The 16,212-nt window shown below is 43.5% G+C and overlaps 1 protein-coding gene across 1 annotated transcript; it reads left to right on the top strand.

The window, feature by feature from the left end:
- Positions 1 to 1,604: 1,604 nt before the first annotated feature.
- On the top strand, positions 1,605 to 14,505 carry PSMC6 (proteasome 26S subunit, ATPase 6). Its single transcript, XM_080593826.1, has 14 exons — positions 1,605 to 1,763; positions 2,306 to 2,385; positions 2,740 to 2,779; positions 2,989 to 3,041; positions 6,762 to 6,829; positions 7,285 to 7,399; positions 8,333 to 8,420; positions 8,851 to 8,912; positions 9,008 to 9,131; positions 9,488 to 9,549; positions 10,584 to 10,704; positions 10,796 to 10,876; positions 12,838 to 12,909; positions 14,018 to 14,505. Exons 1-14 carry the CDS (start codon positions 1,637 to 1,639, stop codon positions 14,134 to 14,136), a joined length of 1,212 nt encoding a protein of 403 aa, XP_080449952.1. The 5' UTR covers positions 1,605 to 1,636; the 3' UTR covers positions 14,137 to 14,505.
- The last annotated feature ends 1,707 nt before the right edge of the window (positions 14,506 to 16,212 follow it).

The raw sequence follows: 16,212 nt of genomic DNA, 5'->3' as shown, positions 1-16,212 counted from the left end.
ATTACGTCCACGCTCATTAACTGGATTTACAATTAAACTGTGAATAATCTAGTATCTTGATGAAATAATCTTGCACCTTGCGAGGCCCCACCTGGAGTACCGCGTCCAGGTCTGGGGCCCCCAGCACAAGAAGGATGTGGGGCTGTTGGAGAGGGTCCAGAGGAGGCCATGAAAATGATCAAGGGGCTGAAGCCCTTCTCCTACGAAGAAAGGTTGAGAGAGCTCGGGATGTTCAGCCTGGAGAAGAGAAGGCTCCGGGGTGACCTCATTTTAGCTTTTCAATACTTAAAGGGGGCTTATAAAAAAAGATGGAGAGGGGCTTTTTGCTCAATCAGATAATGACAGGACAAAGGGGAATGGTTTTATACTAAAAGAGGGGAGATTTAGATTAGAGGTTAGGAGGAAGTTCTTCACTCAGAGGGTGGTGAAGCACTGGCACAGGCTGCCCAGAGAAGCTGTGGATGCCCCATCCCTGGAGGTGTTCAAGACCAAGTTGGATGGGGCCCTGGGCAACCTGGTCTAGTGGGTGGCATCCCTGCCTGTGGCAGGGGGTTGGAACTGGGTGGTCTTTAAGGTCCCTTCCAACCTGAGCCCGTTCTCTGATCTTTTCCTCAACACCTTCAAAGACCCCGAGGGTCCCAGAGACAGGGTAAAACCGCCTTCGATGGGCGATTGTGGCCAGGTGAGGCAGGTGGGAGCTGCCAGGGGGCTCCTGAGGAGGCCGAGGCCTGGTGCTGCCTCAGGACAGAGCCCTCACAGGCATTGTCCCCTTCCTTGTCCCTACAAACAACCCCTGAGCTCAGGCAGGTGTTGTGGCGGTAGGAGCCACCCAGGATCCCCCCATAAACACATATATACACATATACACACATATATACATATATATACACATATATACACGTGTATGTATATATACATATACATATATATGCACATATATATGTATATACGCACCTATATACATAAATATACAGGTATACATGCATCTCTACACATATACACAGCTGTATACACCTATATATGCATGTACACACTTATACATGTATATACTGGTATACACATACACATATACATACATATGCACATATACACATGTATGTGCTTATATACACATATATACACACCTGTATACACATGTGCATATATATACACATATATGCACATGTATACACATACATATATACACATATATACGCATATATACATACACACGCATATATACACTTATATGCGAATATATACAAATATGCACACATATATATACATATATATGATGTATACCCATACACACACATATATACACGTACATACGCATATATACACATATACACACACATATATATATGTATATGCACATACACGCACGTATATACACGTATACATGCCCACAGCCCCGCCCGCCGCCACCTCAGTGAGGGCACGCACGTCGCGTTACCCCTCCCTTTCTCCCCCCCTCCCTCCGCTCCGCGCATGCGTGAGCAGCGCGCCGCGCTCCCCCGCACCCCTCCGCGCCGCCAGAGGGCGCTGGGAGCGGCGGGGGGCGGGGCCGAGGCGCGAAGGGGGCGGGGCCTAGGGGCGAAGGGGGCGGGGCCTAGGGCCGAAGCGGGGCGTGGCCGAGGCCCCGCCCCCCGCGGCCATGGCCCTTCCCGGCATTCCCTATGAGCGGCGGCTGCTCATCATGGCGGACCCGCGGGACAAGGCGCTGCAGGACTACCGCAAGAAGCTGCTGGAGCACAAGGAGATCGACGGGCGCCTCAAGGAGCGTGAGTGGCGGCCGCCGGAGGGCCCCCGCTACCCGGGGGGGGGACCCGTGAGGAGCCTCCCGGCCCCGGCGGTGCCGCCGTCGCCTCTGCGCTTCGTCACGGGCCTGCTCCGGCCCCGCGCTGAGGGCCCAGCCCCCGCGGCCGCCTCACGGCCCTGCCCCGGGCGCCTCCCGGGGCCTCTCCGGGTGCTGCTCGTGGTGAGGGGCCCGGAACCCAGCGCAGCGCTGAGCTGCCGCCTCAGCAGGGCACGGCACGGGGGGACGTCGCCTCCCCGGTCCTCCTCAGCGCCCAGCTGCCTTCAAAATCCACGTTTTAAATGCCGCGTGGGGTTTTTGAACCCCCAAAAAACCTTCGCTCTGTTTTTTTAATGCTGTCGTACCTTGCTGTGTTGAGCAGGGGTTCCTGTGCTCGCGGCGGGATGGCTTGCTGGGCGCACAGAGCTCCCGCCTGCTGCCCTTCTGCTGTGGGAGGGGAAAGGGCCTGGTGCCGAGTTCCCGTTAGATTCAAACTTGCCCAAATCTAGTGTTTCTTTCCTTTTCTAGTGAGGGAGCAGCTGAAGGAGCTCACCAAGCAATATGAGAAGTCGGAAAACGATCTCAAGGCATTGCAGAGCGTCGGGCAGGTATGTGGGAGGAATGGGGTCATAGCAGCCTGTGGGGGTGGCTGATGGAGAACTTGCCTAGAAGTAGCGGTTGTCAAGTCCCCTTCTGGTAAGAAGAAAAAGCAGGTGGGAATAGTACAGCTAACAGAAAGAGAGGCTTTACTGCATACAGACATCCCAAGCGCGTGGGTTAGAGAAGTTTTCTGTGTTTATCCTGGTTAACAGAGATGTCTTAAAGAAGTAAAACTATTGACTTGAAGCAGGAGAAAGAATTTACAAGTCAACAGCCATCTTCCATGTTCTGAAACACATGATAAATACTGTTTGACAAGACTAATTTATCTGTAGGCTGATGTAACGTTTATTCCTTTACAGATTGTTGGTGAGGTGCTTAAACAGCTAACAGAAGAGAAATGTAAGTACACTGGACTGTTCCAGTCTTTGAAATCCTGAAAATAATCTTACGCAGTTAAAAATTTATCTAAAGATTTGGTAGAATGAAAAATAAGCGTATCAGTGATGTGAGCATTGGCAGAAAAATATAATACGTCAGATAGTTCAGAAGCATAATTCAGAGCAGTGCCTCAAGTAAACCTGACTCTTTCTTTCATCTTCTCTCTCTAGTCATTGTGAAGGCTACAAACGGCCCAAGATACGTGGTTGGCTGTCGCCGTCAGGTAGCTGATTTATGTGATTATTCTTAAAGAGTTTGTTTTGGTCTCGAATATTAGCATTGCTTTGGATAAATCCTGTTCTTAATGGGCTTAAGTGTTTTCTTTGAGCTGTATGTGGCTACTTTAGAAAGGGATCTGTTTGCTTTCTCCCTTCCTAGCTTGTAGCAGCATAATTTCCTTGTAGACGCAAAGCAGTCCAAAACATTCCTGGAACCTTGCATGTGTTTATCCTTTCCATTGTTGTGAAGCTCTGTCTTTCTGTCTGGGCTTGAACTCTGAAAATTAATCATCATGCCATCAAACTGTGTAAGGACTCCCTTGCCACGCTGAAAACACTGCACAGGACCGTTGCTGTTACGCTAAGGTTTAGATCTAATATTGCATAACTGTATGTTTAGCTATCTTTTTATAATGCTTTTGCAGTCCACTTCCGTAAATAACGATTGCAGGCAAGACCTCTGTTCTGAACACGTTATCAGGGCTTTTTATTTGTATTTAATGACTTTTTTCTTAAAAAAAAAAAGCCTCAGTGCTTCTAGTTTGCAGGACAACCCCTTTTTTTAGCTACGTGAAATTTTATAAAAGGTACCCAACTTAATACAGAACCGTGCTTACAAAATAACCCGTCTTCTGGTACAGTCAGCAAGAACCAGTTTAGAGGTACTCTTTACTTTCTGTTTCTGTACAAAAGTGTAAGTGATACATTGCAGACGTGGCTTAAGAGCTGCTGGTTGGTTAATTGAGCATTGAACGCGACCCACTTACAGAAATTAAAACCCTGTAGATCAGCAGTTCCTTACCCAAGCTATCTATTGCTTGGGAACCACAGTTCTTGGCGAAAGCATTCGGCAACTGCAGAGTCGTTGTGGGTAGAAGGGAATCTCTGATTGGATTTTGCTAGACTCATCCCTGACTGGCATATTCGTCTTTGTTCCTGTATATGAATGAAACCTGAGGCTGTAAGGTGTCTTCTGAGTAGAGAAGAGTGACAGCGGGAAAGGATTGTGTATCCTGAGAAAGCAGCAGCGTTTTGTTTCGCTGTTTTACTGCGCAGATAAGCGTAGGTTCTTTTAACGGCTGTGACCTCTCAGTTCATCTCAAACTGATTTATTTACTGAAGGGGAAGGTAACTGCAGTTGCAATCTTAAAATCTCATGATTGTACCATAGCATGTTCTAGCATATTACATAAATAGTGAAGAATAGAGGTGTTTTTTTTTTTCAGTAAAAGGTACACCGATATAGTATTGGTGCTATAGTTGGCTTGTCTTTCTGAAGAGAAGCTGATCTTCGTTACGGAATTTTCAACTCTTAACTATTTCTGCTGAAAGAAAATGTGTTTGCAAATTCTTTGCAATACCCTGTTTCTCTGAATTAATTTAAGCTTGGCACCTGGAAGTTAATTTGAAGTACAGCATACTAGAACTCTAACGTACGAGTTAACCACCTCTATTTTGATGATTCATCTGTAATGGAGTTGTGGTAGCTGGGGGAGAGGTTGAGGCAACCAGGAAGTGGCAGACTGGGGAGATTGTTATACTTGGAAGAGCTTAAAAAGGTTGTTGTTGTTGTTGGGAAGGGGGGGGGGGTCTATCTGTCAGGAATTTCAGGCGAAGGCCCACAGTTAGCAAAACTTAGCAGCAAACAGTGAACAAAACTCCTGCAGGAAGTATTTTCCCCTAGTGTTGACTCTGTCAGTAGATTGTATTGTATTTTTTTCAGTAACGATGGTTGTTTTCTCCTCCTAGAAACAAACAATTTGGGAAAAGGGGATGTCAGTAGGTGTGGTAGTTGATGTAGTATAAATCCATTTATCTATGATTTTTCTCAAGCATATGGATGTGGTATGGTTCTGCTTGCATAAAACATCTGCGGTAATTGCTGGTATTGAAGTGCTCTTTAAGTGCATACTTATAAGCTTCAACCCTTTCAATATGTTATGGCACAAACTCATTATTTTCTTTCACAGGAATAAAATACTTTTCTGGGACACAGATACACTTAATTTCACTCTGAAGCACGTGATAAGCTTGACGAGTTAGTCTTGGGTTTCTTTGTTGGAACAGAGATAAATGCTAAGGAATAAATTGGTCTTGGATGGGTCTGGCCTTGCAGCATGTACTCTGGAGTTTATTCTGGAACAAAAAGCGCTCTTTGATCTTAAAAGATCCTAGCTTTGACAGGAAGAAGCGTAAAAAAAAAAAAAAACATATCCATGATTGTTTTCAAAATGCCAAAATATCAAGGCGAGTAACTTTGCACGGTGTTTTGCAGCCTCCAAGAGCTAGTGTTTGATCCAGGTCCTTGCGGCTGGGCTGAGCTGCTGAGAGCGGGGAGCCACAGAGCTTCATTAAAACAAAATTACTTCCCTATCCAAGTGCACTTCCCAAGGAATTCGAGGTCAATTGGTTTCTTTTTGTCTTCTCGACACAGAATAGCTTAAATATATTGAGCAGTGTTGAATCTGATAGAAATACAAGCTTCTACATATTTCTTAAGGTTAGGCAGCTGGAAAGTGGGTCTTACCAGTGACTCGAGTGATGGCTTGATCCGAAACACCGCTAGAGACTAAATAACCCTTGTTGGCAAGGGACCTTATAAATCTCCCAGTGGGGGAGATGGAAAGCTTCAGGCAGTGCTCGCAAACAGTTGTAGAAATCTGTGTTGCTCAGATGCCATGTTAGTAAAGCTCAGAAAAAACAGGTTTTATGTTCATCAAATGTAGATTGAGTACCTTTTGAAACAAATCAGTGACAAGGTATTTTTTTTATGATTGTTGCTGTTCAAGTCTCTGTTGTATGAGACGAGCGACTGCTGTCCTAGAGCAGGTTTCTTAACAGCAAGGTGAGAAATAAAAATTATTACTTTTTAAACCCAGCAGAAATTGCCAGCAGGTAGTACGGAGTCCTGGAATAGGACTGTAAATATCAAACTTTCTTTTTTTTTAATAAAAAAGTGGAGTAGGCAGACAAACTTCTGAGGCAGGTGAGTAGGGCGTCTGAGGTAAATGACAGCAAAAAGAAAAAATAACAACTGGAACAGCTGACTTTGAAGATGAGAGATAACTGGATATGTGAAATTAACAAACGATGAAAGGCTGGAAGAAAATAGGTCAGGAACATCTATGCACCCTTTCTGACAGGCCAGGAATGAGAGAACCGTTGACTAGACCGGTGGCAAGTTGAGACTCAAGTGGACAGGCTGCTCCTTGTGTCCTTAAAGGATTGCTTGCTGGTTCTGAAACAGCTGGTTCCATCCCATGCTGAGCAAAGGGTTAGATCTCTCACTACTCCTGTCAGGCTGACAGTAGCTAAAAACCAAAGTATATATATGAATTATGGTCTAGAAAACTATTTTCAAAAGTAGCAGAAGTGAGTTAATGACCTGTTGTTCAAGATCTCTTTCAGTGTGAAAAAATACTTCCTCTGGCCTGTTTTAGCTTTTCTGTCATCCTGGAAACCTCCAGGTTCGTTGGTGAGCTCCTGGCTCACTTTGGTGTTCCCATGGAATAGCAGGCCGGCTTTTTCCCAGTTTAAGCATTCCCAAAAATGGTGGCGAGGGACAAGCAGTGTTTACTAGAGCCGCTGCCTGGCATGTAGCTTAGCAGCCTTGTTTCTTCTTGTGTGCGATTGAGCAGAGCCTACAAGCTACAGTAAACATCTTGGCTAAAACCAAATGTCGTTTTGAAACGTGGTTCTAACAGAAATACCTTCTTTGTCACTAGCTTGACAAAAGTAAGCTGAAGCCGGGGACGAGAGTTGCTCTGGATATGACCACTCTGACTATTATGAGGTAGGTTTCTGCTCTCCAGCTGCTGTTCTGCTTACCGTGTAAAGGGGGAAGAACACTGATCTGAATAGGTTACACAAAAGTTTGAATAATCAGTTACGTAATATTTTGTAAATATGTTCTGTAAAATGGTGCTTAAGTGAGGACAGTTCTTTTGTGGAAAGTCAAGTATCTGTCAACTGGCTTTAAAAGCAGTTGGCTGCTCATTTAAAAAAAAAAAAATCATTTACAGCTTAGATATTTCAGCAGCTTTTTGAGCTTTTGTTTCAGTTTTTGTTTGAGCTTTTGTTTCAGTAAGGCTTTTAAAATTTTGCTCTGTTTATTTTTTAGCAGATGTTTGTTTCCTTCTTAAGGTGAAAGGAGAATAAATAATTTTCATACTTGCTCTAGGATTTATTGCACTAACTGTATACGTCTGCACAATTAAATATGCATGCTCTTAATTTTTTTTATTCCAGATACTTGCCAAGGGAAGTGGATCCACTGGTGTATAATATGTCTCATGAAGACCCAGGGGATGTTTCGTATTCTGAGATTGGAGGGCTGTCAGAACAAATCAGAGAGCTGCGAGAGGTATTTGCTATCTCAAAACAGTTTCCAAATAGCGGGATGTGTTCTGAGTGAAGTTTTTTTTTCGTGTTTAAATGTTTTATTGATGTTTATCCTAAGCTATCATGAGAGAGGCTGTTAGAGGATCCTATCAGACGAGTGCTTTGTGTGTTTCATTAACTTTTTTCTATGCTAGAAGATAACTTGTGAAGTGTTTTTTCTAAATGTTTTTCAGCTTTGCAATTGTGTTTATGGCAAACAGCAATGCGATCCAGGATGCTGGTGCGCTCACACTGAAGTAATCCTGTTAGTTTGGGCATCAGTGCTGCAGGCTGAGCAAGGAATGTGGGTGTTTGAAGACTCGCTCATGCTGCTGTGAGCCATCTGACTATAACAGAGACTGTTTGTGTGCTGTGCACACACCTTACAGTAGCAGAGAAGGATTATTCTAAACACCACATCCCAGTTCTCAAGCCGGTTATAACTCATCTCTGCTGTTACGGGAGCTTGGATTGAAATTAAAATGAAGAAAATCTTCTAAAAAGGGGGTTTGAAGGATGCGAGACCCTTTAAGCTAAGGGAGCGCTATAAAGTCAAGTGAGAGGGCATAGTTAGGTTAGACAGCCAACAAACCAAACTAATTCTGCGCAGAAACTGCTAGAATTGCTTTGGGAAGTTGGATTATGATAGTGGGAAAACATGGTTTGAATGAGCACCGAGAGAAACAAGGCATAGCAGAAGTGAGGTCTGCACAACAAGGGCAGGACTGTGGATTGATCAGTTAGAGCAATCAGGTGCTTTCTTACTCATCCGTTTCTCATCCAAAAATATGCCGCACAGATAGCGAAGAATACAGCTCTCTAGAAAACAGGCTGGCAAGCGTTCCATTAACTTCCTGAGATCACTCGTCTATTTTTAAAACTGAAACAAAGTCACTGTTTTTCTGTCTCTTCACAGGTAATAGAATTGCCGCTTACAAACCCAGAACTGTTCCAGCGTGTGGGAATTATACCTCCAAAAGGCTGCCTGCTCTACGGCCCCCCTGGTGAGTGATTCACTGTTGCTATCTCTTACCTCCTGCGCTTCCCACTCGCTGAGGTGAGGCGTAAGGGTGACGTTCAGACTTGTTAACCGCTCGGGTGATTACCGGTGCAGTGTCCTCTGTATGCTGCCTCTGGGGGCAGGAGCCCATCAGGAGAAAATTCGGAGGGCGGACAGAGCACTGAGGTGCTGTGTCCTTTCAGTGGATTTCGGAGTATGAAAGGAACGTAAGGGTGGCGATGCAGCTCCCCCCATCCCACAGCAAGCCCCTGACAGACCTTTCAGACAGATAAGAACTGAAGTTCTCATAGAATCAAAGGGAAATGAAAGCTTAGTGGTCGTGCTTGGTTGCAATAGCCTTTTTTCTTTGTTTTAAAGTTGCTAACGTAACGTTGGGTTAATAGCTAAACGACTTTGGTCTCTTGTCTGTACAGGTACAGGGAAAACACTTTTGGCCAGAGCTGTCGCTAGCCAGCTTGACTGCAACTTTCTAAAGGTAGTGTAACCTTACTTCTGCACACACGTGTGCACACGTACTTTGTCTGTTTGCTCTCCAGTCTCTTCACTCATGTTTCTTTTGTCTTTCAAAAGGTGGTGTCAAGTTCAATAGTGGATAAATACATCGGTGAAAGTGCTCGACTGATCAGAGAGATGTTCAACTACGCCAGAGATCATCAGCCGTGTATCATCTTCATGGATGAGATAGATGCTATTGGTAAGGCTAATGGTCTGGAGGGTGGCTAGAGGCTCTTTTTAGCACAAATCAGTTCTAGAGTTACTGTCTGTCTTGTGAAAAAACATACTTACATGCTATTTTTTTAAGAGGAAACATAACAGGGCAAAGTGGTTCAACTTCTGGAGCTATGACAGCTAGCTTAGAACCATAACGGTTCATATGTGGCTTACATTTTTCCAACTATATGAAACTGCATTTCAAAATGTGTGTGTTTAAGCAACTCTTCCCTCCTTTCCCTCTCCCCCCATTAAAAGGGGTACCTGATTGTCTTCAGACATAGCGTTATGCGGAGGCAGAAGTAAAGTATTGTAACTGACGGGTTTGGTATGCTGCAGGTGGCCGCCGTTTTTCTGAAGGCACCTCAGCTGACAGAGAAATTCAGAGGACGCTGATGGAGGTGAGTGCCTGAACTGACCGCACACTGTACGGTGCTATTTAAGATGGAGTTATAACACGGGTGTGAGTCGTTACACTGGGAGCTGGCTTGGTAGAACTTTTCCTGAGTTAATACCTTAAGCTAAACTGATCTAGATGCTGCTTTTGCAAAAGGCAGTTGCACATCCTCATAACTCAGCTGTGAATCCAACTTGGAGACTAATTGAAAGAATCTTTAAAATTGCTAAAATAGTTTGGGGTATTTTTCTTCTCGCTTCAATACGATTCTGCGTACTGCATTCTTTTTTTATTGTTTCGAGGGCTTCCTCTTAAAGAGGAAAAGGAGAGCTTGTCTCTTATTCCCAAAGACACTTACTTTACAAAATATTTGAGCTTGTACAGTTTGATTCCTGAATCTAGGAGCATTGTTTGTTTCTTTCTGTACCAAGTGCTGTGGTAAACCTGCCTGTGTGAAGAGAATTTTTAAAACCCTGGTGACAGTTAAGAATTCTGAAGCTAGCGAGAGACTTCATTGGCCTGTGTTTGCAAACAGTTTGTCCAGTTCAAAAGAATGTGTCTGCCTCACATAAAGAATTAAATCATTGTGATCGAAGAACAAGTACTTTGGATCGTCACAATGAAATGTCTTCATATGTGTATTAGTATTCTAGAGGCTGTTCTCCAAGTCTAATTTGAATGTCCTGGACTTAGAGCATTGCACTCAGAATGTCTCAGCCAGCCACTGGGTCCTTTAGTAGTTGCGCTGTTTTCATTGCCTTATTGTTTTAGCCAAGTCTTTCACATTTGAGCTCCGCTTTGTTCGATATCTTTTTCTCTGAATGAAGCATTTTCAGTGGCTCTTTTAAGCTTTCCTTTATTGCTTATAGAATACGCGGGGAGCTGTGGCCTTCTTTTAGAAGGCTTGTAGCATTTTTTTCTAATTTATCCGCACCACGTTTATTAACTTGGTGGAAGTACATATGCAGAAATTAAAGTGCAGTAAATAAGCCAAAACCCCCTAGCGTGCTCTAAAACCAAACTTCTCTTTCCTACTAGCTGTTGAATCAGATGGATGGATTTGATACTCTGCACAGAGTTAAAATGATCATGGCTACCAATAGACCAGACACGCTGGATCCTGCGCTTCTGCGGCCTGGAAGGCTGGATAGAAAGATCCGTGAGTTACTTCAGCACAGCGACTGGAAGGAGGATGTTAGAGGAGGATGTGTGAGCTGTGCTGCTTTCATTAAAGCTATAATTCTTTCCAGATATTGACCTACCAAACGAACAAGCCAGATTAGATATTCTGAAGATTCACGCAGGTCCTATCACTAAACATGGTGAAATAGGTAAGTAGAAAACTGCCTGGATATTCTACTTTGTTTTTTTTTAAAGTGTGAAGAGGGTTGTTACACCGACTCTGACACACTTGGGATTCCTGTCCTTACAATGGCAACAAAACTTCCCCCTCTCAGAATTCTACTTAAAAAAAAAAAAAAAAAAAAATCCTGATTGAGTTGTTGCTAAGCCTCCCTTTGCAAAAGATAACTGCATGTGTTGAAAATGTGCCTTGGAGCGCAGCTGTAAACCAGCAAATGGGCATGATTCTCATCAGTTGGTTTCCTTTTTATGGGGGAATAGCTTAATGCGAGCAAACAGCATTTCCCTTAGCCAAAAAAAAAGTCTTCCTGCAGGAGTCTGAGAACAAGAATGAATTTTTAAGTCGTAGAGAAACTTAACCTCGGAGTGTGGAGATGGCATAACGAAAACCTTGTTATCTGAAACCAAGCTTGTCTTCGCTGGTTATTGTTGTAGAGAGCCTTCTCCCGAGGGGAGAGGTATTTGTCAGATAAAACGGGGAAGGTTTGTGCTACTCTAAGCTAACCAAAGTCTTTTTCTTATGGTGAAAGCTTCAGAGCCTTCCTCAAGAAAGCTGTAACTGTGATTTGACTTTAAACAACGCTGGCTGCCTTTTATTTCGGTACGGCTCTGCAGACCCTGCCTGCCTGTTCCCAGCCCTGTGCTGCCCCCCACTCCGCCCCCGCCTTTTTGCTGACATGAGCTATTCATGCAGCCAGGCAGCATGATCTGGGTGGTGGAACTGATCTCGTTCACCATCTGGCTGCATAAACAGCTGCAGCTCAATAGAGAGGGTGGCTCAGGAGCAGGAATGAGCTGGGGGAGGGTGAGAGGGATGAGGATTGCCTTTCTTAGCAGCAGTGTTGGTTTAAATGTGCATCAGACTGTAGCTGAAGATACAGAAGATGCTCCAAGGCAAATCGTGAACCTGAGGTAAGGTACTTCATTCTTTCTTTGCATCTTTGGGCACTGGAATGGAAGCAGGGTATGAGCGTTCCTTTATATCCTTAACGAAGTGAGATGTAAGATGGGCTACTGGCTAAACTGCTGAATGTGACGTGGGAAGGCTGTGATGCTCAGCTGAGATATCCTGGAAGGAAGTCCCAAATGAGCAAAATGAGGTGTGAGCTGCATTAAAATCCTAAGATAATGACCTGCTCCAGGTTCCAGCATGAGGTTCTCCTGCTCTAGTACTGGTGTCTACTGAAGACTAAACTTACCAAACTTTGCAGCTTTTGATATGGCTTTAGTCCCCTTTCACTCCTCCCCACCACTTTCCGGTTTCCTTGTTTATAGGACGGTGTGCTACGTGGAATTAACAAATAAAGAATTTCTAGTCTTTTTGGATTCTAAGATAAAAGCTTTCAGTTCAAAGGTTTTGAATTTCATCCGTCAGGTAAACTGTTCCGAAAAGTTCTGCAGAAAATTCTTGACTTTTTAATGTGAAGCCTTGCAAAATGGCTTTTTTTAATGTGCAGCACTGAAGGCTCAACAGTCTGTTTTAGAAACTCATTACAGAAACTATAACCAGGCTTACTATGTCAAGGCGTTTAATGCCTTTTAGAGATGCAGTTATAATAAGAAAGGGACTGAGATGATCATTTTCATTTAAGTTCTCTGTTTTGTTTTGCTTTTTACATCATTTAAATGATAACGTTTCCTTGATGTATGTTTTCTTGCATTTTATGTCAATGCTTGTAACCTCAAATTAGTAACTTTGGGATTTAACTCCATAACATGAGCTTTTGGCTGAGGTACCTTTCATTGTTAATGAAAGGGAGAATACAGCTGATTATTTCAGCTGATTTAATTTATCAGTCTGGTAGTCAGCTACCTATTTGCACTGAAATCAAAGTAAAGCGTTCCTTTGTTAGCTGGGCACATATTTCGGTGGTATCCGTAAGGGGAAATGTGAATTTATTTCTAATTGGCACTTGTGTTTTGTGGATAGATTATGAAGCAATTGTGAAGCTTTCTGATGGCTTTAATGGAGCAGACTTGAGAAATGTCTGTACCGAAGCAGGTATTCTCTTAATTATTAATTTTGATGGGCTTGTTTGATTAATGCTGAACATTTGAGCTGTTTCTCACGTGCTTCTGTCAATGGATTAAAACCAGGTGCTCAGAAATATTCTGCTGGAATATGGTCCTTGCACACTGCTCACTTCTTGTACCCCTTTCTTAAGGGATGGACAGCACTTAACGGCAATGCTAACATCTCATCAGTAGCAACATGCCAAAGCAGTTGCTTACTTCACAGCATGTCATGTGTCTAGACTGTGAAGCGTAAGCAGCAGCGTGGCGATATGCCCTGAAGCTTGATGGAATAACTTGAACAAAATATCTTTTCTTCCAAGTTTCCTTGTGACCTATACAGTCACGAAGAACTTGATTTTTTTTACATCTTTCCTCTAAGGTTTCAGACAAGTATCTTACAAAGTCTGTCGGTAAAGCAGCTAGGCATACAGACGGTTCAGCTAGCATGTGCAGACCTGCTGGCAGTCAGGAGCAGTAGCAGTGCAGTTACATGGCAATATACTCACTACTATCCCCTGCCATACACAAGCTGGATCCACACAGAATTATGTGGGTGTAGACACCATCCTGTGACATGCACGGTATAAACGTTCTCTGTAGTTCAAGTTCGACACAATGGAGGGGGTAAAAAAGGCCATAGCATGTCTGAGTGGTTTTAACCACTTTTACCAGCCAAGTATCATGATATATGTCATTATCTCATAAAAATGAGATTCATTCCAGAAACACTGGTAGTACCCATTTTTCTCCTTTTTGCAGAGCATCCACGTCTTTCAGTACCTGGGTGTTGGGAGAGTTTATAATATTTGTTTTTTTGCACTTCATAAATTTATTGTACACTTAAGGTTTGCCTACATTGGAAAGCTGAGTTACACAGTTAGTCGTTTAAAGTGGGCTGTACCTTTTAGTGATCACTTCAGTGACTTTGCTGTAGTTTAATCCTCTTCCCAACTTTACAAAAGCTGCGTGTAACAGTCTGTGCAGATAATGCAGCTTGGATCCTTTCCACTTAAATTTGAGTGAGACTTCATGTACTGTCTTTCTGTACTGAAAGGAGCACCAACTTACCCTTGCTGTTGAATTATTCTTCGCAGGTATGTTTGCGATCCGCGCCGATCATGACTTTGTAGTTCAGGAAGACTTCATGAAAGCTGTTAGAAAAGTGGCCGATTCTAAGAAGCTGGAGTCCAAGCTCGACTACAAACCTGTTTAAGTTAACCATATAATTCATGATTGACTGCGGGGAACATACTGGGTTAATGTCTAAGAAGAGAAATAATGTACCTCTTGATTGTTATCATAAGGTGTTTGTATAACATGTAGCTAGTAATTTGGTAACACTAGTTGCAAGTTGGCTACAGAAATGTTTTCTGTACAATTCTGAAATACAATATTCATTACAGCCCAGGTTAAGTAAAATGCGTGGAGATGTGTTCTCATAGCAGTTATGGTGTGACTTTATAAATGTGCCTGGATGAGTTAGCAATCTTCAGGAAAGTCAGTTCAATTCTTGGTTGTTTTTTTTTTTATATCGGTAAATTTCCTTTCATCGAACAGTTGAATAAAACTTGTTTAAATTGGCTTACCCCAGTGTACCTTCTCTGTAACTCTCTTGGAGAGAGTTAAATCACGTGTCTTCAGTTTTTGCAGAGTAACTTTTCTATGGTGTAGTGCTTTGTATTCAAATCTTGTACCTTACATACCAAAATGAGGTGTTTTTTTTTTTTTTTCCCCTTTGGGACAAAGGAGAGAAAATTGGTGTTTACTCCTTCGCTCCTGAAGTCAGGAAAGAGGATTTAGCTGAGTTAGCATTTAGTTATTGCTCAGAGTGCAAGAACTGAAGAAGTCTTAAAATGTTTTCTGTCTTCCCTTATGCTAGGGTAAGTCTAATGCTAAATACCAGTTTACTGACAAAAGTATCTAAGTGGAAGTGGAGAATCTGAGCTGGATTTCCTCTCCAAGTTCCCCTTTCAGTTACTTCATACAGCCAGGAACTTTCTGATATACTTGGAACCTGTGCTGCTTTACGCATGTGGAGTACCATATCTAATGCTCCTGGAGCTCTGAGCACGGCTTTGCTATGCATCTTACAAGGCTGGAATTTGGCCTTCTGTGGGCTTGGCTTTGTGCTCCTTGGGAACTTTCTGCTGCAGCTGTTTGAGTAATCATTCAAACAGAAATAAAAATGTGGTGGGTAACCTGTTCTTAAAGCCATCCGTCACTATGTATTATTTCTGTTTTCTAATCAGTTCCCCTCAGAGGGTGTGTGTGGAGATTGACTTACTGTGCCGTGGAATTTACTGAAGTGTTAGACTGGAACAGTAAGGGTACTAGACTGGACTTCTGGCTACTTCTCGTTATTCTAATTGGATTACTTTGGGCATGCTCAGCTGTCAGACAAGTACATTAAATTAACTCTAGACTTACTGGGAAAGGCACCACTGAGCAGCATCTCCCTGGCAGTTTTAACAACCAGCATTATATTTCATTCCCTATCACTATGAGACAAAACAGAGGCAGGGGAAGGCATAGAACAGCTGCAGCAGGACAGGCACTATTTTCACATTTACAGCTAATGGCTGTAGTAACTCTGGTTCATATGAAAACTTCCTAATGTGATTGTGTCAGGAGTATAAGATGCAAATTTCAATCTTAGTTTTCCATACCACACATTTGAGTGCAGCTCAGACAGCGCTGCTGGGTATGGGTGCTACACCTGGGTAGTCAAAGTCAATCTCTGAGCACTGTGGTGATGCAAAAATTGAGCTGAGCTTCCTACATTACCTTGGAGAAGGGTAAAATGACAGAACAGTTTTGTGAAGTACCAGAAATGGTTATATTTTTGAAGTCCAGGTGGTAATGTCCCAAATATCCCTCCTTGTTCCTATTCTAGGTGCTGGCCAGAGCTATGAACCACACTTTTCCTGCTGTGCTGCCCTTCATTTCTGAGTTCATTTTTGATCTCTCGCTAAAAGGAAATTGCAGAGCCGTTGCTCAAACACGATTGTCAAAGGTTTCTCAAGGGGGAGATGAGCCAACGAGCAAAACAGTCGGACGGTTTGGGGTGACGGGGTCCAGCGGAGCATGGGGCCAGGCTCCTGGCCCAGGACCATCCCTGGCTGGGGCAAAAAGTGCCTCTGCCTGCCACCCAAGTGTGTGCGCCTGTGGACGAAGCGGGCATACTGCGGGGCTCTGCCTTTTTCTTGGCTGCCACCAGAGCCGGGGGGGGTTTGTCGGCAGGGCGGCGGGCCGGCACGAAGCCGAACCCCATCTTTTCGGCCTTTCTGCC

The sequence above is a fragment of the Anser brachyrhynchus genome (genome assembly GCF_964034855.1).
Source record: "Anser brachyrhynchus genome assembly, chromosome: 5".
Lineage (NCBI taxonomy): Eukaryota > Metazoa > Chordata > Aves > Anseriformes > Anatidae > Anser > Anser brachyrhynchus.
Note: the sequence above shows the minus strand (reverse complement) of the source record. Positions and strands in the feature narration are given on the sequence as shown.

Excerpts from the sequence above, each read along its gene's own strand:
- PSMC6 (XM_080593826.1), top strand. The coding sequence starts at position 1,637 with ATGGCCCTTCCCGGCATTCCCTATGAGCGGCGGCTGCTCATCATGGCG. Across the intron at positions 10,705-10,795 it reads AAGGCTGGATAGAAAGATCC|ATATTGACCTACCAAACGAA; the intron begins GTGAGTTACTTC and ends AATTCTTTCCAG. Across the intron at positions 10,877-12,837 it reads CACTAAACATGGTGAAATAG|ATTATGAAGCAATTGTGAAG; the intron begins GTAAGTAGAAAA and ends TTTTGTGGATAG.